Source organism: Triplophysa rosa, linkage group LG9, assembly GCF_024868665.1.
Source record: "Triplophysa rosa linkage group LG9, Trosa_1v2, whole genome shotgun sequence".
NCBI lineage: Eukaryota > Metazoa > Chordata > Actinopteri > Cypriniformes > Nemacheilidae > Triplophysa > Triplophysa rosa.
In genome coordinates this window covers 12,236,592-12,257,408 of record NC_079898.1, presented here as the reverse complement: position 1 = coordinate 12,257,408, position 20,817 = coordinate 12,236,592, and the positions used below count along the sequence as shown (strand labels likewise).

At 41.3% G+C, this 20,817-nt stretch overlaps 1 protein-coding gene across 4 annotated transcripts; it reads left to right on the top strand.

The window, feature by feature from the left end:
- The first annotated feature begins 6,946 nt into the window (after positions 1–6,946).
- zbtb18 (zinc finger and BTB domain containing 18) lies at positions 6,947–15,444 on the top strand. 4 transcript variants are annotated; one of them, XM_057341700.1, is made up of 2 exons: positions 6,947–7,181; positions 10,993–15,444. In XM_057341700.1, exon 2 carries the CDS (start codon positions 11,007–11,009, stop codon positions 12,612–12,614), a length of 1,608 nt encoding a protein of 535 aa, XP_057197683.1. In that variant the 5' UTR covers positions 6,947–7,181; positions 10,993–11,006; the 3' UTR covers positions 12,615–15,444. The 4 variants fall into 4 exon arrangements, with proteins under 4 accessions (XP_057197683.1, XP_057197685.1, XP_057197684.1 ...); XM_057341702.1 differs by lacking the exon at positions 6,947–7,181 and adding an exon at positions 8,778–9,016; XM_057341701.1 differs by lacking the exon at positions 6,947–7,181 and adding an exon at positions 9,023–9,221.
- Positions 15,445–20,817: the final 5,373 nt, after the last annotated feature.

Sequence of the window (20,817 nt, the reverse complement as noted above, 5' to 3'; positions counted from 1 at the left end):
CCGTAATGTGGCAAATGTCCTGAAAGACACATCTGCAACCCCCCTCCTAAGACAGCCCCACCACTGTATCTCTTCAAAGCATCTCTCGCTGATGGATGGTTTGTTGTAGATGGAGCAGAAAAAAACAGCCACTTGCAATTCATCAGGCCTGGAATAATGAGCGGAGCGCAACATCGATTTAGCCCGGGGCTTACAGCTCGAACATCTGGCCTGGTTGGCAGCCATAGTCAAGGCCAGCACTATTGGAGAGCTTTCTTTGGAGGGTCCAGATGCAGATAGAGGAGGATCGCTACAAATGCTACAGATGGAAACGCTGGAACAGATGATGTGGTGGGCAGCTCCAGCCACTGTTGGCACAGGTTGCTTGTCTCCAACAGCTGGCACAGGTTAGGCATTCCTGGGAATTGGTGCCACAAGGCAAATGTTCGCACTGGCAGAGGTTGCGGTTGTGGTACGTACACACACTGTTGGTGCAGGTATCATCAATCAGGCGGACCACGGCACAGAATGGTAATAGGAAAATTGTTAATCTCTGTTTGTGTTTTACTAGAATTTCAGCTGCAAGTCTATTTATATCAAACAGCCAATTAACAAGTAAGTCTGTGTTTTTCCACTTGTTGAAAGCAGCTAAAAGCCACCGATGTATAATAATGTCATTGATAAGTATTTATTTTTGTTATGTTTGAAAAAAGCTACAAAGACATTTTAGCTTAAAAATAAAACATCTTTGCACTATAGGAGAAGGACATACACCTCTGTCTGGTGCATGTTTGTTAAATATGCACATATGGAAATGTGACCAAAAGCTCATGCCTCATAGGTCGATCAGTTTTCATCTTTATCTAATGACAAAATGCACTACTCTTGATTAATAAATGGTAATTCTAATCTAATTTACAACTAAACATTCACAACAAATATTTGGTTTTATTTTACGTAGGTCTTTACCCATGCAAAATACAAAATGTAGTCATACTCATGCTGTTGGAAACTAAAATGGAGAAAATAACAGATTGTGTGTGGGGGTTGAGTCTGAGACTGTGAATATAATGGTCTTGCCCAGATGTATGTGTCTGGACTGCTCAGACTGGCACAAAGCTGGCCGCTGCTCTCTGATGGACATCTGGATAGCAAATTGGTTAATGGTGCCTCCAAGCCAAAAGGTAGTCAGCCATCTCCTCTTCCAGCAATGCAAGAGCTGCCGCGCATCTGTGTTCCACCTACCCCAGAAAAACATCCCCCTACAGGCCTGAGAAAAGGCTGGGAATGAGAGCAGAGTAATGCTTAGTCCAAACCATGTCTCTGGAGGAAAGCTTTTTAAGATATGGGGTTTAAGACCGTTACTGTATGTGGTATAAAGATAATAAAGGATTAAATTATGACTTTTAATGGAGTTTTCATGCTTTTGGTCCATGATAACACATGTGAAAAACACCTTTCAATTTCATGAAATTGTCAAACTTAAAATTTTATTTTATTTTATACATCCATAGCAGTCCATAATCTTCATAAATGAGAACATGAAAGAGGAAGGGGCATCCCTTCTCCATTTTTTGTGTATTATTGTTTCAGGTTTGAACATTTTAATCAGAAATCCCTCAAACTATGTTGTCTCTCAAAACGTGTCCTTTTTTGTCACATCCATAACTCATGTATTTCCCTCATTTTAAATAGAAAACATGCATGTTTGATATTTTTCTGATGTCTGGATTCAATGGGTTAGGAAAATGAAACAGTTTTGACATGAATGGCTCGCACTCACTCATTTGGTCCAATAAGATGCTCTCTAGGAAAGGAACGTCTCTCCCCCTTATATCAACAGCTTCTGGCTTGCAATGGTGCAAATCATGTTTATAACTGTAATGTGAAGTAAACACATTGCAGTGTTTTAAGTTACAGTATGACATAGAATCTCAAATGAATATTCGCCCGCTATACGATCTGGCCACAATGACATACAGTAAGAATACTTGTACATATCTCTTGCTCCACATAATCAGCAGAATCTTGCCGAGCATCTAAATTTCAATTTCGCCTGGAAGTGCAGTACCAATGGCCCATGGTGCCGCCCTCACTGCTCCAGATTCAATTATAGACAGATGTGATTAGGCAAGCAGATGTGAATGTGTATCAGACCTTGAAATCATAACACAACACATATTACTTTCCTAGATCTACAGCAATATTTGGTAGTGTTTCCAAAAATAGTTGACTCAAAGTGCAATATCATCATCCTGCCGTTAGAACTTGTGCATGGGTACTGAATGACTTGAAACACAGAATAAAGATACGGTGTGAATTTAAACTAAAGCTTTCTTTTTGTGGCCTGACCTCCACCATCTGTGGATAAACAAGTTAAACACACAGCAGTTTCTGCTGATGTCTGAACCCTAGAGATGTGAACCCCACCCCCTCAACAGATGCAGCCCCTCCAGAGGCTTTGGGTGAGCTGTGGGAAAGAACAGCTGTTCTCCTGCTTAATAAGAGGGTTGCACGTGAGACAGGTAGGTCATGAATTATTTACTCGAAAAGTTATTGTTTCTAGCTTCTGATAAAAATCTCAATGGATCCGTTTAAATGCAGGAAGTACTTTTCAGGATAGGTCCATATATGTTAAACACGTCCTGTGAATTAGGCCTATTACAAATTTTTCCCCTTTCAGACTCCGTTCCAATAGTTTTGCTGAAGATTGCAATAAGATTTTCAATGTTTAATAGTTTTATAAATTTATAAATTTAAGGTAAAAGTTTGAAAATCTCCCATTAATGTATATTTAAAAATGGTTGAGTTGACATTAAAAAAGCAACACACAGTGATGATGTCATCGTCATTTTTGCATTATGAAATACGTTTGGTCCTCTTTCTTACTTTCTCATAATTTTTTTTCGTGGATTGTAATGGGTACTAAATACCTGGTTATTTATGCACTTGGCAGACGCTTTTATCCAAAGCAACTTACATTTCATGATACTATACAATTGTTTCTAAGTATGTGCAATCCCTGGGATCCAACCCATGACCTTGATGTTGCTAACGCCATGCTCTAACCACTGAGTCACAGGAAAGCACCCATATTTACCCATTTATACAGAAGCTGCCTTTACAATATGATTTCAGGTCTATGACAGCTCTACTAATCTGTGAAAAACAAGAGAAATGTTATGAAATAGTATCTGAAATTTATCTGTCCTCGTCTTATGTGTCTTCTTATTCTTGCACATTTCAATCACATTGAGCATTGTTTTGACTGGGGATGCTTGCCGACTGTTGTTAAGTGCAAATGCCTCATAAAGTTATGATTTATTTTGTTGCACCGCATGGTATTATTGTAGCGCAGAGCTATAGTCCTTTCCCAGCTGTGTTATTTATCACACAGCATTAACCTTCATTTATCAGCATGTTTTCACCGGTTTAAGACAGATTCCTCCATATGGCTGGGTGCTTCATTAAATGCTAATTATTATGAGGTATAATAATTGTGTGGCTGCTGTGTTCACTGGGTGACGTGCTGCTGCAGTGTCCCAGGAGAAGAGGAAATAGACTGAGCTCCAGATAAACAATCCCAGTGTTCTCCTGAGACAGTGTGGTTGGCCATCTGATGAGAGGGATTCATCTCTGTGGCTCGTCTCGTCTTTTGGGAACATTCCTCTGTCGTTGCCTGTTTGTGTATATATGTGAGAAATAAGGGTGACACTTAAGAGTCTGGGACTGATGGTTTTGTGCCACTGCTGCAAATTTGAGATATATACAGCTGCAGAAAAAATTGAGAGACCACCCCAGTTTTGTCTTTATTCTGCATGTATTTTTGCCATTCCATCATACTGTTGAATTTCAAAAACAGACCTCGGGAATGACATAAATTCACCCAACAAAGAGGACTAAAAGAATGCAGAATATATGCTTGAATATTCATTTTTGGATTCATTTATTTTGTTCCCAAAATACATGTAAAACATTAGTATTGGGTTATTTGAAAATTAACTTCCACGGATGCCACAGTGTTCAAGTTCTTCAAACATTGTCATCTTGGTTGTTATTTTGACCCGTATATTTTGCAGATTAATTTGATTTAAACATGTAACTATAAAAGTGAATAAAAAAAAAGAAAATAATTCTGGAGTGGTCTTCCAGCGACTGTATGTACAGTTTGTGTGTGTGTGTGTGTGTGTGTGTGTGTGTGTGTGTGTGTGTGTGTGTGTGTGTGTGTGTGTGCGTGTGTGTGTGTGTCTCTAAGACAATGAAAAGCAGACAATTAACAAAATTTTATGTGTGTTCCAACTTAATTGTCTTCTTACTAATCTGCTTGCTGAAGAAAAGCTAATTGATTCAGTCTTTGTTCATCGCTCTTCGAGAGGAAGAACAGTTATGCATCTGTTCAGTAACATTCATATTTGAGCAGCACAATCTCAACAATTACTGCCCTAATTATCATATTAAACAGAATAAGGTTCTCAAAATTCAATAATGTCTAAATTATTATTTTTAAATGTGTATGGTATATGTTTATAATTATATACATTGCTTATTATTTATTACATTTGTATTTGTTTTTGGCTTGTTTTTTCTCTTCGGTTTTATGTATGTCAGATGATACAATATTATACTGCATATTTGAGCATAAGTTACAAACGAAATTGATTAAAAGTCCCAATCTGGATGGAAAGATAGAGAAGCCCAAAGTCATGGGACACTTCCCCCCCCCAAATACTGTATACTGTATGCAAACTGAATACATATTTTCTGTGCTATACAGCATGATTTTATCTCATCAAAAAGGTAAATGTATAAACTTCAGTTTATGATTGTATAATATCACAGGTCCACATGAAATTCCTGCCTCAAAGCAACATTTATTAGCATAATTACTGTATGATCAGCATGTACAACCACTTGTACAGAGCCACAACCTTTTATCATAGCTCATTGCTCGTGTCCTTAATGTACTATACACTTAATGTCTGATGTATATAATTGTGTGTGTAAGCATTAACATATTTATGTTGGGGCAAGTATCCACAAACGGATTCCACAGTGACCTCAAGAGGTGGGAATGCAGAAGTACCCATTACAATAAGCTGTCAAATCTAAACCCTGCTCGTCTAGCATGTGCCTTAACACTTATCAAACAATCATCATTTATTTTATTGCAATAATAAAAAATATGACTTGTATTAGTTATCTATGCCTCTTCAGTTGCACATCTTTGACTTCAGTCTGAACAGATGGAGAGAGCTCCAGTAAATAACATTTCAAAGCTTTGCATTGCTGATGGCACAGCTTTATTCAATGGGACAATCATCTCCGATAAAAAAAACATTTGGGATCAAAAAGGCCTGTTGATTATCATATACTGGAGGAGAGAACTAACAGCACATTAGTTTTCAACACATTTTTATGAATAAAACTGTTTGAGGGGTGCACATTCATTCGCGAACAGTGTGGCTAATCATCTTTTTAAGGCGAACATATAGGTTTATTGACAATTCAGAACGAGAATACTTTTAATAGTAGAAACCTTTGGATTAAAGAAGGATAAAGCAGCGTTTCACATGATGTAACTATTTTCATTGTAATTGATGTAAATGATGACGGTCGTAACCGAAGATAACACTTGTACAAAACAAGGAATTTATTGTTGTTTGACAAAAAGCAACGGGACTCATGACTGAACTCATTTAGCCACATCAACTTAACGAGGCCGTTATTTGCATTAAATTACAATGTTATGTTGTCAAGATTCCAATACCAGTAGGACAGTGGTTTGTTTTGAAATGTATTAGTAACGCCAATTAGTTTACTGGGACGAATGCAGCGCTGTGAGTGTGGGACCGTGGATGCTGATGGGCGGGCTGCAGTTTAGCAGCCAAATATGCCAAACACGTGACTGCATTCACAAGGTATTGAGTGAACTCGGCGCATGTACCATTGCACATACTTAGCATTGCAAACGTTCACCTGTTGAGGCGCACTCTTCACTTTAATATATAAACTGGTCACGCCATACGGCGTACACGGGAAATTAGTTTTTGTTTTCATTACTTAAGACAAACTATTCCGTTTAAAATATATTTTTATACCAAAAACTTTGAGAAATTTGGTCATTGACCAAAATATAGGCTACAGTAGTTAGGTATCAGTGATCCATTTAAACGTTCACAATCGTCTTAATTGTTTATTTCATAATACGTTCATTTTCAAAAAGTCACATTTTTAATCTCTCTTTCTATATATAGGCTATATATTACATGAAATTTGAAAAACAAAATATTATTTTGAGGTGAAATTGTCTTAGGTTGTTGCCTCATAATCAGCAATATAACGGTCATAAGAACAGCACAGAATTATGTTAGCATTACAATTCATGTAAATGTAATTATTTAATGATTAAAAACGATGTTAGAATTTTAAGACTTTGAAATTAATTTAATTATTATGATGGTTATTATAATTATATAATCAAAACTAAATTTTCCCCATGGGAATTAATATTGCAAGTATGTTTCGTCCATGTTAACGGCTGTTACAAACTTCATAATTTGCAGTGGTTAAATTTAAACTATTTCTTTTAATTGTACCTTATAATTAGTTAAACACTCAAATCTTTTGTTTTGCCCATGCCTCTATTCCTCATTAACAGACAAGAGTCCTTTAATCCGCCAACAGCGTGAATATCTCGCTCACTTCCAGCGTGGCTTTGCGGCGCGTTGAAGGAAGTTACGCCGCACCTGTTCTTCACCGCTGCCTGACCCGTGACTACAGTACCCACGTAACATTGCGCAATCTCCCTCGCTCAGCGCTCTGCGCCAGTCTGCCGGAGGAACCAGTTCGCTCGCTCGGCCTTTTTTTCTGCTTTCTCACTGTTGCCTGGTGTCAACCTACGCCGAGAAAGAGACATCCCTCCCTCTTCCCCCCGCAGAGGCAGCTTCCAATTTGCCTTCGCTTTCTTTTCGCCTCTTCCATTGGCCTGCGCGCTGCCAGTCAAGCGCTTCCTCTTTACAGGAGAGTTGAGTAGCAACAGCTCGGAAACATCTGGCTGCCGCAGCTCGCGTCTCTCCGCTCGCCTGCTCCGTCTTTCCTGCCACTGCAGGTTGTTATGGAAAGCTGTTGAAAGTCAATCGAGTTGTTTTTCTCGCGGAGAGGATTAGACGGAGGAAGCAGGAAGACGTTGGACCTTGTTGTCTGTAAGTGCCCGTGATACGAGGTTCTCTTTAAGGAGATGAAAGGGGGGTTAGAGGCACGGGGTGGTGGATTGTTATGGGGGGAAAGTAACGATCTTTTTCACTGTTTGCCCTCGCGCTGGATGAGTTGCGCGACAGCGCGTCGCGGTACTGACTGTGGCATCGGGGCCTGCTGCAAAAATGTGACACTGCGGGTTGAATGGTTACTTTTTATTTGTTAGCCGCACAAGCTAGCTTTTCCTGAACGTACGGTGTCAGGATCCAGAGAAAGACCGTCGGCGGTGTTGAATGTGTGTTTGTGATCCGGTAGCCTGCTGGATCGGCTAACGTAGCGAGAATGTCATTTCTTGCGCGAGGACTAGATGGACTCGTGCAACTGTAGTTTATTATTTATTATTTATTTATTGTAGTGTAGGTTTCAAATTGAAGAAGTAAAGGGCTAACTTTGCACGATTCAGCCAAGTGTTTCGAGAGAAGTTCCTGCGTCGTGAAAACAAGTTTACTTTGACATGCTGCGGCATTAAACCGTGTGCACGCGTTTATTTTTTAAATAAATATTTTTAATGATGTATGTAAAATAAGACGTGTAATATAATCGATGAGCAAAACTGTTTATTAATAGAAATATTTTTAGAAATCTCCTACTGCTAGTTTAAAAGTCCTGCGTCAGTGCGTAAGAACAAGTGTATATTGTCATGCGTGTTTGCGTTTCATACCTGACAGATGCAGCCAGCTATTCATTCTTTTACTGTTATTAGTAAATAATTGTTTATTTCTTACCATCTTTACGACTTTTAATGTATATAATTGCGTTTAAATGAATAATTTCCCTTAAAATTATGTTCATCAGTTAATTAAATTGCGTGTCTTTGTTTTGACGCTAGGAAATTTACGTTTTGCACTTATCAAAAAAGTTTCTAAAATATAAAAAACAAACCTAACTGTGGAATGCGTCTACCAATGAAAGACGTAGGCAAGTCAGAGTTGGCCAAATGCAGAATACTGTGCCTTTTGTTTGCGCCATATTTCTACGGCCCGTATGATCGTTCCCATTGTTTCTTATTTCTTTCCCCCTCTGTCAGTTGTCCAAAGGGTTAGTAAAATGAATGACGGTAATGGCGCGGCCAGTGAACCATAAAGAAGTCGAAAACAATATCAGCTGCGTGGATCTGTCAGTTGCAAATGTGCTTTGCTGGCCTTTGTTTATGGTTACTGGAAGGAGAGGTGGAGGGGGGAGAGAAAAAAAACTTGAGGGTATTTAAATTCTCAGTGCAGGAAACTAGGTTAGAAAAAAGTGTCGGCTTTCAGACGCAGACCCATTTTCAAGTTCTTCTTTGCTGGGAGATTATAAGCAAGGGGGGAATTGGCTAGTTTTCTACAGATTCACCTCACAACAGTTCCGTTCCTCTCTTTCTTTAAAGGGATAGAAAGAGAAACAAAGTTGTATAAAGGAGAGGCTGGTGGCAAGAGTGTAGAGGAGCAGCATATGGCAGTAAAAGGAGCACAGCTGGAGGTAGCATTTCCATCTGAACATGATGTCAGAGCAGCTGACAGCCTGCCATCCCCCAGTCTTTTCTTCTAACGCACAGACTGCGAGTTAGTGTGTGTGCGGATCTGTGTGCAGGAGGAGGCATCGCATTCCCCTCCAACATCTCCTCCACTTTGCATCTGTCCCTCACAGTTTGATTTTCTCTCTCTCTCTCTCTCTCTCTCTCTCTCTCCCTCTCTCTCTGTCGTCTCCTTCTCCACCTCCCTCTACCCTTTCATTGATTCTGTAAAGGGAGTAACAGCCGGCGCTACCACAACAGTGGACTTAATCAAGTTGATGCGTACTGCAGGTACTGTACCGGGGGGTCCGGGCAACAGGGATGTGTTTTGTGTAGGGATCGTGTGGTCTCTCTGGTCTTTCGTTAAGTCTTTTTGCGCGTCTGCCATCGGCTGAGCGCGCGCTGGGTGAAATGGGAAGTGAAGGATTTTGTGCTGGTGTAGCGTAACCGGGCTGGGGACAAGTGACACTTTTAGTTGCCGTGAAGAGGTTTCCAGGCAAGCGTTTCATTATTCTGTTTGTTACTTTGCAGTTACTTCGTTAGGAAGATTGTTGCTGTTTTGTGACGGTACGCTGTTGTTTGTTAGGTTAAGTCATGCGTGTTATTGTACTTCTAATTTAAAGAAGATCATCTTCGTTGTTTGCTGATATTATACGTTTTTTAATAATGGAAGGAGCAGATTTGCGCTGCAGAATAGACTTTTCGCCCATTAAAAAACAAAATTCTTAATCTCACAAAGTGACCAAAAAAGGCTTTAAGCTCGATAAATTTCAACTTTGTGTTTTTCAAGAAGAGTTTCTAAATGAGCGTCCTTGCTTCTTTCCTTTTTTTCCGTTTGTAAGGACTAATTTAGAACTTGCAGATTTGAGCTGCCTGAATTGGCTAGACAGCTGTAATCGCACTCCTCCTAGTCTTAATCTCTTTATCTGGGCAGCAGCTGCCATATGGTCTCAGTCAGCTGGATCAGATGTTCATAAGCCTCCTTCTCCGTCCCTCTCTGTCCTCCCAGTCTCCTAATGTGATCGCTACCTTGTGAGCTGTCCTGCAATCTTTATTTTTAGCCATTTTAAGGATTACGATTGATGTGGACTATGAGGCACTTAAAGTGATTGTATTGTAAATCTGCTGTGGACTGCCTCTTTGGGGAGGATGTACCGTTTCTCCAAAGATTCGGGGAGGGGGAAAGGGGGAAGGAGAGGGTTGGCGAGAGGTTTGTTATCCCCCCGTCCCCTTATAAGCCCCTCATTAATGAAGGTTTGAACGCTGTTCGGGGTAGCGTGGGGGGGCTTGGCATGGTATTCCAATCAGATTTAAATGAAGATTCAAATGAGTTCATTCAAGTCCGCTGGTCGAACATGATGCCCGTGCATTTTTTTAGACAGGAACTGTCTCTGCGAGTAACAGGTGTGATTCAGATTTTTTGCTTCACTTAACATTTTATTTTCCTTTATTTGCAGAATGACTGTTTTTTTGTAATTGTGTAGCATTGTTACGTTTTTATTTGGAAAGTGACCGTCGTCAATTACGCACGTCGCCCTGATGTTTTGCGCCTGAGTTGTCGTATCCTTAGAGATCACGGTGCTTAGTATACTTATGCCGTGTGCCCACGACAGTTAGCTGTTTGTGTACCTGTAAGCCTGTTACCTATACTTGGCGTCCTGGCCAAAGTGGGTTATTATAAATAACCGCTCCGGGAGAACAGAGAGAAAGCACAGGAAAGATTCTCTCGCAGACATGTGTGGAATCAGGGCTTCAGCTCGTTACATCACACATCTGATTATATTCCAGATCGGCGGAAAAACACGCGGCTGATAACTTCCATTTATATTTCATTTCCAGTAGGGATATTAAAATCCTTTAAATGCTTAGGTTAAGTGTCCGGGTTTTTATGGTTCTAAAAGTTGTAAGTGGTGAATTAAAAGGTTTAGTTCGAAAATTGGCGTAAAACACACTGTTGGGTACTTCCAAGCGGCCGAGGGAGGTAAAGAAAATGAGTGTAATTTGTATTGTGATGTAATATTTTTTAAATGTGCTTTTTTGTAATCCTTTTATGTTCGAGCTGTGCCGAACATTTTTCCAGTGTTCCCACAGGGGTGGAGGGAGAGAGGGTGGGAGGGGAGATCGAGAGAGAATTAGAGTGTGAGAGTATGTCTGTGTGCATGTAGCGCGAGAGAGAGAGCGGCTGGGAAAGAGAGAAGTTCTACATAGCTGCAGACAAAACAATTGTTGTTCTAGCCAGCCTCACTAACATCTGCGGTCTTTTGCAGGTTATGAAGACAGCATGGAGTTTCCAGACCACAGCAGACATTTGCTACAGTGTCTGAGCGAGCAGAGGCATCAGGGTTTCCTTTGTGACTCCACCGTGCTGGTCGGCGATGCCCAGTTTCGAGCCCATCGCGCAGTGCTGGCCTCATGCAGCATGTACTTCCATCTCTTTTACAAGGACCAGCTAGACAAAAGGGACATTGTTCATCTGAACAGCGACATTGTCACGGCCCCGGCTTTCGCTCTCCTGCTCGAGTTCATGTACGAAGGAAAGCTTCAGTTCAAATCGCTTCCGGTGGAGGATGTGCTGGCCGCCGCCAGCTTCCTCCACATGTACGACATTGTTAAGGTGTGCAAGAAAAAGCTCAAGCAGAAGGCCACGACCGAGGCGGACAGCACCAAGCGGGAGGAAGATGCTTCCAGCTGCTCTGACAAGGTGGAGAGCTTCTCCGAGGGCGGGAGCACGGGCCGGCCGGCCACCGCCGACCTGCTGCAGAGCGACGACGAGGATGTTGACAACAAGAGGGGGAGTCCTCAGGAACCAGGCAGCATGTGGATGCGCCTGCCTTCGGATCGAACCGCATCCCCCACGGCTAGCCCCAGGTCAGCCGAGCCACACGGTCCCGATGCCAGTAAATCCCCTGCCGGCAGCCCCAGCAGCTCCACCGGCTCCATGTCGCGTCGCTCCACGGCATCTCGGAGAATCTCCGCAGATGCTGACTGTGTTCTCGACCTCTCTGTAAAGTCTGCCGTCAGTGGTGGTCCTGGGGAGAACATGGCCGGGAACCCTTACTTTTGCAGTTCGGTGACCCCAGACAGCCTGCAGAGCACTCTGGTTCAGGTGAAGGTGGAGAAGGACTCGGGTTCGGATGACGACGATCTGGTGGGCAGAGACTACGAGATGGAGCACAGCGGTTTGAAGGATCCGCCCAACACCAACGGAACCCACGTCAGCCTCGTAGCGCAGCGGAGACTGGGTTTGGAGGCGCACCTTTCAGCCCTGCGCGAGGCCTCGCTGGCCAGCGAGCTGGACCGCGATGATAAAAGAGGCGACGACGACGTCCTGGGAGGAGAAAACGAGCGAGCGCAGGAGGCCGTGGGGGTCGAGAACTCCCTGTTGCCTTACGTCTCCAGCATGCTGGGGGGACCACACACTCAGATATTTATGTGTCCCTTATGCAACAAGGTCTTCCCCAGCCCCCACATCCTGCAGATCCACCTAAGCACACACTTTCGTGAGCAGGAGGGCGTACGCCCCAAGCCGACCGGCGACGTCAACGTTCCCACCTGCTCCATCTGCGGCAAAACCTTCTCCTGCATGTACACGTTGAAGCGCCATGAGCGGACACACTCGGGTGAGAAGCCCTACACATGCACCACTTGCGGCAAGAGCTTCCAGTACTCGCACAACCTGAGCCGGCACGCCGTCGTGCACACGCGCGAAAAGCCGCACGCCTGCAAGTGGTGCGAGCGGCGCTTCACGCAGTCCGGGGACTTGTACCGACACATCCGCAAGTTCCACTGCGAACTGGTCAACTCGCTCTCAGTCAAGAGCGAGGCACTCAATCTACCCACTGTCAGAGACTGGGCGCTGGAGGATAGTTCTCAAGAACTGTGGAAATGAAGCTAGAAATCTGTTCGGACTGCTTGTTAAATTAATAAGAGAGGTTTGAATGGTATTTTGAGGGTAAAGGTAAGAGTGAGGCAGAAGGTCTGAATCAGTCATTTTTCTTGTATGTACATTGCAAATCTTGTTGAATTGCACTTTACTAGCACATGAAAATGTTACTACTGATTTTCTTTTAATATATATTTTTCTGGTCTCTTTTTATTCTTTTCTCTTTAGTTTTTTTTATATAAAACATAGGTGCTCAATAACCACCTTTGATAGAAAATGATTCATTGGTATTTGAAACTGTATATAATTTACAGTATACACATTTGTACACACTCCTAAAATTTTAAGGAACATCCGCCATGAAAAGCATATGAAGATTTCAGGTTCTTCTAGACAGAGGAGTTTAAAAGCAAGGACACACACTAAACGGGTACTACGATCATATATTTACCTGTACACATCCAGCTCATGTTGGAGTATGTGTATATATAGTGCACTACTATAATTTGCAAATGTCATACCTGACGCGTGGTTGTGTATTTATGCACACGTACACATGCACACACGGTGTGAGCGGGTCGGTCCTTTAAATCCCACAAAGAAGTCTCTGCACAGAGAAGCTCAAATCACACATTTCTTAAGCTCTTGTACATTTTTAACTTGTTGTAGGAAACTTGACTGATGGAAGACAAAAAGGCACTCATGCAATGTACAGCCTCCTTTTTCATATCAGTTGCCGCATTTTTGTATCCTTTCTCAGATTTATTTGAAGTCATCGTTTGGGTTTTAGTTGCAGTCGCTCGACAACATCACTTGTTTACTACTGAGGTTGGGTTTTACGTTGGCTGCATTTCTAGAGATTTCCGTAGTGTTTTAAGAGTTTTCGTTTTTAAAACGGAATCTGTTGTTGCATGATGTCTGACCTGTATATTGAAAAAGATGTGACTTGCTGTATTGCTGTACACTGTAATTGACTGATTCAGTACAGTCAGGGCACCTGTCTGTAAAAAAAAACCTTTAATATTACCGCTGTAGAAATTGCATGAATTTTATTTAACTTACTCTTTTTCGTTGTTGTTTTGCATCAGAGAGTGTATTTTTTAAATGAACTCATTTGATTCCTCGGTAGATTTGAGTTTTCATCACTAGAGAATGATTCGGGGGTTCTGCTAGGAAGTTATTCTGGGCTGCGAAGATTGTGGAAATGCACTGACATCAGGCTGCGGCGTATACGCCCGCCAAGCGATTCGGCTCACTGTAGGATTCAGAGGTTAACGGGGGGCAGGTGTCAACGCACATCGAATCGCTATCATTATTGTTTAGAAAGCTAGCGTGGCTCCTCGCGCACTGCTGGGTCTTCAACTGCTGTTTGTCTCAGTCCTGTTTACTGGCTGTCGTCATTTGAATCATGTCGGCTCTGTTTGTAATTTATTTATTTATCTTTTCAATTGGCACTTGCTTCAGATTCGAATGCCATGAAGACACGTTCACGTGGCTCTTCTATATGGGTGTCCTCATCTGTACGGAGAAAGCTGAAGGATCTTTAAACAGCATAAAGCTCGACACGCTCTCTCTTCCGAGTGCTTTGTGTTCAATGCATAGGTCTTTTATTTTTGAGTAGAACGTGTTTGGCAGGGTTGGCTGCACCTTTGAAGCTGAATGAAATTAGTGTTATGTGCAAAAGAGGCCTTTTTGAAATTTATAAGCCTGATTCTGAACCTAATCAAATTACTGGAACATTGACATTGTTACGTAAAGAATGATTTATACATATCTGATTGTTAAAAAGAGTTATCGCAAATGTAAGAGGAATTTGAAAAATGTTTATTTGAAGAAAAAAGTTTTATTTTTTATTGTTTGTTTTTCTTTCAAAATTAATTAAATTTGTAGAATTATATCGAGGATTTTTTTTAAATGTGAAACATTCAGTGAAACTGTTTTTTGTTTGTTTTGTGTCACAAAAACACATTTTCATCATCAAATTTAGAGAAATGAAAAGCAAAGAGAAATAACACACATGGGTTTACGCTGTAGTCGCACAGCGCTGAAACGTTTGGACTACTTAAGTCAGAGAGGGCCGTCGGCTCCGCGCATTTTTCAGTCTGGACACAAGCGTGCGGGCCTACACAGGCCTCAGGAACGACCATATATTCGACCAGTGCAACGACTAGCGAAAAGGTTGAGCTTTGCCAACAGCGCACGCTCCTCGTGGCGTTTTGCACGGTGGTACTTTTACCTTTGCACTCTAAAATGTGACAGAAAAACATAAGCTGTGTGGTTGATTCATTTCTATTCGTTCTTTTCTTTGGTTTATGTTGGCTTCTACTATTGTACTTGACCGCCTTAAACTACTGTTATCAGCTTATACTCAGAGGGTGAAAACTGGAAACGCTGGACTACTGGATGTTTTTCTTATGTTGAATGGAAAATGAAGCTGTGAAATAGCCTATGAAGCATATCCTTACTTTAGACACCCCTTTAGTTTACTTGAAACCCAGGTGTGAAGAGCAACTCTGTCACATTCAAACTTAGTAGATTATGAGTAGGGGGAGGAATAGAATTGAAGAAAAATATCTGTTGGATTTTAAGACAATCGCTGTCTGAAAAACGAAGATTTTACTTCACATGTATTTGCTTCCCATTTGAGAGGTTTTTTGTTTTGCTATGTTGACATTGTTCTTTTTATGGATTTAGACATTTAGCTTTGACAATCATAGTATGTTTCATTTTCTCAAGGGAAGTAAATTACGAGGCTGTTTAGTTTTGTACTTTTTGGTGTGCTGTTGGTGAAATTTTTAAATTGTGTGCAAACTGCAATAAATTATAAGAACCTTCATCTTTCATCCGTGCCTTTTTTCTCTCAGATTTGCCAAAGAAAGGATGATATGCAGATTGGTGTGTTTATTTCCTTTGGTTAACTAATTGTATTTACTGTAGATGTTTGTGTGGGTGGAAACATGTTTTCCAGTGCGTGAGGTGTGTGGATTCAGTATATTGTCCGGATGAGCGCGCGCGTGTGTGTGTGTGTGCGTGCGTGCGTGCGTGCGTGCGTGAGCGTAAGTGTACGCAGTCTTCCACCGCTCGTGTGTGTATGCTGTTTAAATGTCTGGCTGGTGCTCCAGTAAAGGCGTGGGTTGGACCTGGGAAAATGTGCAGCAGCTTGTATGAAGACCAACCCCTCCCCCTGCCTCCCTCCTTACACACGCATACACGCTCCCAAAGCTCCTCAAGTACAGTTTTCCAGCGAACAAATCAGCTTTATCTAATGTCTCGCTGCTCAGCAAACCTGGCCTGCAGATGCACTGAGGGCTGACCACTTTTAAGTCATCGAGCGTTGCTCAACAGGCCATTGCTACAGATGGTCCCGTGCGGTAAGCCTGCACCCCCCCAACACACACACACAGACATCCTCCTTTGAATTGCGAAGAAGTTTTCAAATGCACAAAATTCTGTGTGCCTTTCTGTAGTGTGGTGAAGAATGAAGTCGCCTTATTGTGTTCTTGAGTTTTTACGAAAGTTATTGTTAGGGTGCACTTTTCAGTTTTTGATTTGTGGCTGTATTTACATTCAAATAACATACAAATCTGCGAAACATCTGTCTGGAACTGACCGTTCCTGCCTTGCCGGGACATAATAGTTTTCTTTTTGTACTATGAATTTAGGTCATTAATTTGTATCTGTCTTTTGTTTACTCAAGAAGCAGAGACAAAAGGGGCAGCTGTGGAAACATTTGGCTGTGCCGAAGGGTAGTGGGCTCGACATGATGAGTGTATTACCAGCTTGAGCTGCTATATGTAGCTGCAGCGCAGAAGTTAGTGGGAGCCATACGCCAGCCTGCTGGGGGAGAGCAGAACATGGCATCGACAGGGCAGCCGTTACACTGAGGTATGACTGATCCTGCCCACGCAAATAGCTGCTGAGTGCCTCACCATAGTCTATGACCGGCTCATGATCTACTCGAAATATAATGTAGATTAAAGTAGATGAGGCAGGAAGAGAGCCATTAAAGCTTGGGTGGCCTTTCTGTGGGCTTGCACCATGTAGTGGCTTTTGAAGAGGAATTACAGCACGCTATGTGTTCAATAAAAGTCGGTCCGGGTCGGAAATCTACCAGGGTTCAGTGCAAAAGTGTCTTTGATATTTGAAATCTGTGAATTTCAGTTCTAACATTTTTTTTGTATATATTTACATTATTTTATATAATAATGTTCTGGTCATGAATTTAAATATTATAGGCCTTAGCATAAATGCACTTAAGAGAAAAATTTTTTTTACGACATTTTACTGTTTAATGTTACAGAATTCTTTACATATTTTTAAAATGCGGTAAAAAAAATTAGCACATTTACAAGTTTTGTGTCAAATAACATGGGAAACATGTAATTGTTATTTTACTTTTTTTTTGACGCCCCAGCTGCTTATAATTATGCTCGCATAATAAAAAGGATCAATTCTTAAATATTAATGTTAAAACAATGTTATCATTTTAAGCTCCTACACACTATAAACCATCCCAAAAGTATGAGTCAAAAAGTTCAAGAAAATTCTAAAGCCAACTCTTAAGGCGTAAAGAATTTGAAGGAATGAAAAAGCATGAAGTCCTACATGAAAGAAGAAAAAAGTACAAGAGCTGAGCGGATAAAAGGTGAGAACAGCAGGCAGGAGGAATGACGTCGTCTTTCTTTTAGTTGTCTGTCTCGTTTAAAAGGCAGCCATTGTCAAGTACCCTGCGCGCAGACAGCGGGCAGCAACAAGCGCCCCGTCTCGGCCCTTCAGACAATGCAGTGGTGCTGAAGCCCGTGAGGTACGGGGGGAGACGGGTCTGGGGGGATATGTCTGATTTAAGGGAGGGTTACACCGGCCACCCTGCGTCCCCCAACAAAAGTTAGACTTAAGCATAACTTAAACGTTAGCATGATTGTTTGTGTGTGTGTCTGTGTGTGTGTTTGAGAGTGTTTATGCTGTGATGATTATTGTTGAAGATGTGAAAACCAAGGTTCACCACTCCACCCAACACACAAAGCACACTCAGAGGGGCTGTGGAGCTCTTGTGAGCTGAAAAAAAACGCAACATATCTTTTGTGTCATTTTTTGAAGCAAGAAGGTTGGGGGGTTATGGTGAAGGGGATGGGGATGGGGGGCTGACTGAATTGAGAGATGGCAGTCTACTGGACAAAAAAGCAGGAATACAGACGAATACAGAAATAAGGCACAATTCTAAACAATTTTAGAGTTTAGAGAGAATTATCTATTGACACATTTTTGTATGAAAGTTTTAGATTTTTGAAGAAAATCATTATAAAATATTCTACAATTAAAATATGTATTTACAGTATATAAACAGTTTTCTATTATTTAGTAAAAGCCGTATTGTGTGTTATGTTAACGTTTTAAATGGCTCTTTAGAATACCACAGTAAAATATGTATTATTTTGTACTAAACTTTATATTTGAAAATAGCTGTAACTTTTTAACTTTATATTTCAAAATAACGTTTTATTTTTCTTGATCTTTTATATCCCTCTGTGTTCTCTTTCTTGACAAATACAATTGCTTGTTGTTTTCCTCAACTGTAAGTCACTTTGGAAAATACATGTAAAATAAAAAATATAACTTTAGTTCTTTGAATATTTATCGTCATTTTGGTAACCTTTAATAAGAGTGATGATATATTAGTCATGTTTATTTCATGATCAAAACTTCATGACTGTACATTGCATAATAGGTCCTGTATATAACAATTACAAGATTTTTATGATTATTTTGTCATGATTACAAGTTTTTTGTCAGAGTTTGTATAACGGTTTTAGGGAAGAAAGAACTTCTGAATGGATTTATTTAGACAATATCTGACAGTGTTTAAAGACTTTATTGCTATTCAGACACATGATGTGGATGTGGCACGTTTAGTTGGCTGTCTCTTTCTCCCTGAACCAGCTGTTGATATCACTTCTGCCCACTGTAGATAAGTGGGCAGCAGGGCGTGGGATGTTGATAGGGGCTCTTGGCAGGATTTAGTCAGCAGCTAATCAGCAGTTTTCCTCTGTGACCTTATGAGGTCAGGCAGGCACTGTATTTATACATCTGGTTATGTATTACAATAAAAAAGGTCTGGCTAAAAACTACAATATGTATTATACAGAGTTCATAGGTACCCAATTCATAAGATCAAATGCAGACATTATCAGGTTAACACACTGTACTTAAAATGATTAAATAGTTACATACTGTATATAAGATGTAGGTTATTCCTTAAATTACCTGAATAGAACTGGAATCACATACAGAATATGAGCAACACAGTCAGAAAGGAAAAATGCCACCAAAGTGACAAAAATGCCCTAGATATCACAAATGTGCATCAAAAATTTGCACATTGAATTTTGGTTCATGAATTCTTATGTTTATGTATCTGCTTTCTGACTGCTACTAAATAGTAGAATTGGGTGCTTTTCCAAACACTGTTGATAGTGTATCAGATCAGAACTTTTTTGCTCTGAAAAACTGCGGTACATAAAATTGACAAAGCTGTATAATATTACAGTAATAGCACGCAGCATCACAAGGTGCTCTTACTTTCCAGGGCTGCGTTTCGCAAAAGCATCGTGATCTTAGAACCATTGTCACCAATGACCTGAACATGACACACACCCTGTAAAACACCTTCAGGTAACTGTGTATGTTTATGGATGAAGTGTGTAGTAGTAAAGCCTTGTGCTTCCCGGTGTTGTATAGCCCATCTGTAACAGTCATACTGAGACCCCACACCTGTCTATCACAAACGTGTGACTCAGCAGGGCTCACAAACCCTTTACACGCGTGCTTAAAGCTCCACACCAAGAACACACATAGTGACATAGGAAAACAGCATGCCATACCTCATCATACACTAACTCATACAAGACACATGCATGCATTTGTAGAAACATACTTAAAATATGATGAATACAAATGGCCAAAATATACATTAACACATTTAGGCATTTTATCCAAAGCGTCTTAAAAGGAAAAATAAAGTGGTTCATCATCATCAGGAGGTAATGCCCTGAGAAGTGCAATAACAGGTTTCAATGTAATATAATATAAATAATACAACTGGCTTTGTACAATGATCATTTTATAGGTACACTCGATAAGTTTTACTGACCAATATGGGAAGATATGATGGGTAGCATTCACACTGGTCACATGATCACATGTTGGCATCCATAGACTTGCTCCATGTAAATTAAAGACAAGAAACTCTGATAAGTACCAAACCAGCAAATATACTCGATCTACATTTTTGGCTGTAGTGTTCTTAAGCTGGCTTATTTCTGTCACCAGCCAGTTTAGGTACAAGGATGATCATTGTCATCTCAGTCCGAGATGTCGACCTTTCCCTGCACTGCTGAGGTCCGACAGCCACCAACCTGCAGCAGCTCAGAGTGGCCCGAGGCCGACTCGCAGGATTAATGCGCACATCCTGAACTGGGTTAGGAAGAGAGAACGTGGGCTCAGCCTGTGGGACCTGGCACGGCCGACGCGCCACATTCCCTCTCACAATGCCGCATTATCCACCACCGCACAGCAACCTTGGCAGGGAGCTGAAAAGAAATCCAGAAGGAGGACGGATGTACGTTTAACATTGATGCGTCCTCCAAAAACCCTCTGGATTATTCGAGTTTCAATAACATGTATTTGTACAATATTTGCTGCTGTGTTTGCAGTGAATGAAGGGTTTGTGTTAAGGGCCTTTGAATGGCTTGTGACCGAGGTCAAACGGATCAGATCACCACTACTGTATGTGTCCGCGATTAATCTGAACAGAAATCCTGCTTCATTTCAGTTCCTCATTCTGTGGATAGTTTTGTTTCATCCACTTTCTTGGTGGAAATATGCGGAATGCATTAAACACAAAAACCCACCAACAACTCAACCCGCCCGTTCTTCTCACGTGAACACCGTCAGCTGGGTGCGTGTGGCGTAGCTCTCCGTCCCGTCCTGACATAAAGCGTCCCACAGACGGTGAATGAGTGAAGAGGGGTTCTCTTCAATGGACCATCGGGCGCTCTACACACATCTGCACACAGCATTATCATTAGCGCTCCCGCATCACCCAGGATCACTGACAAAGTGAACAATACCAACAATCACTCCCTTCAGCTGCAGCCATATGGGCGCCATACTTAGATTGCAGAGGGAAGAGGAAAAAAGGCAAGCAATTGTA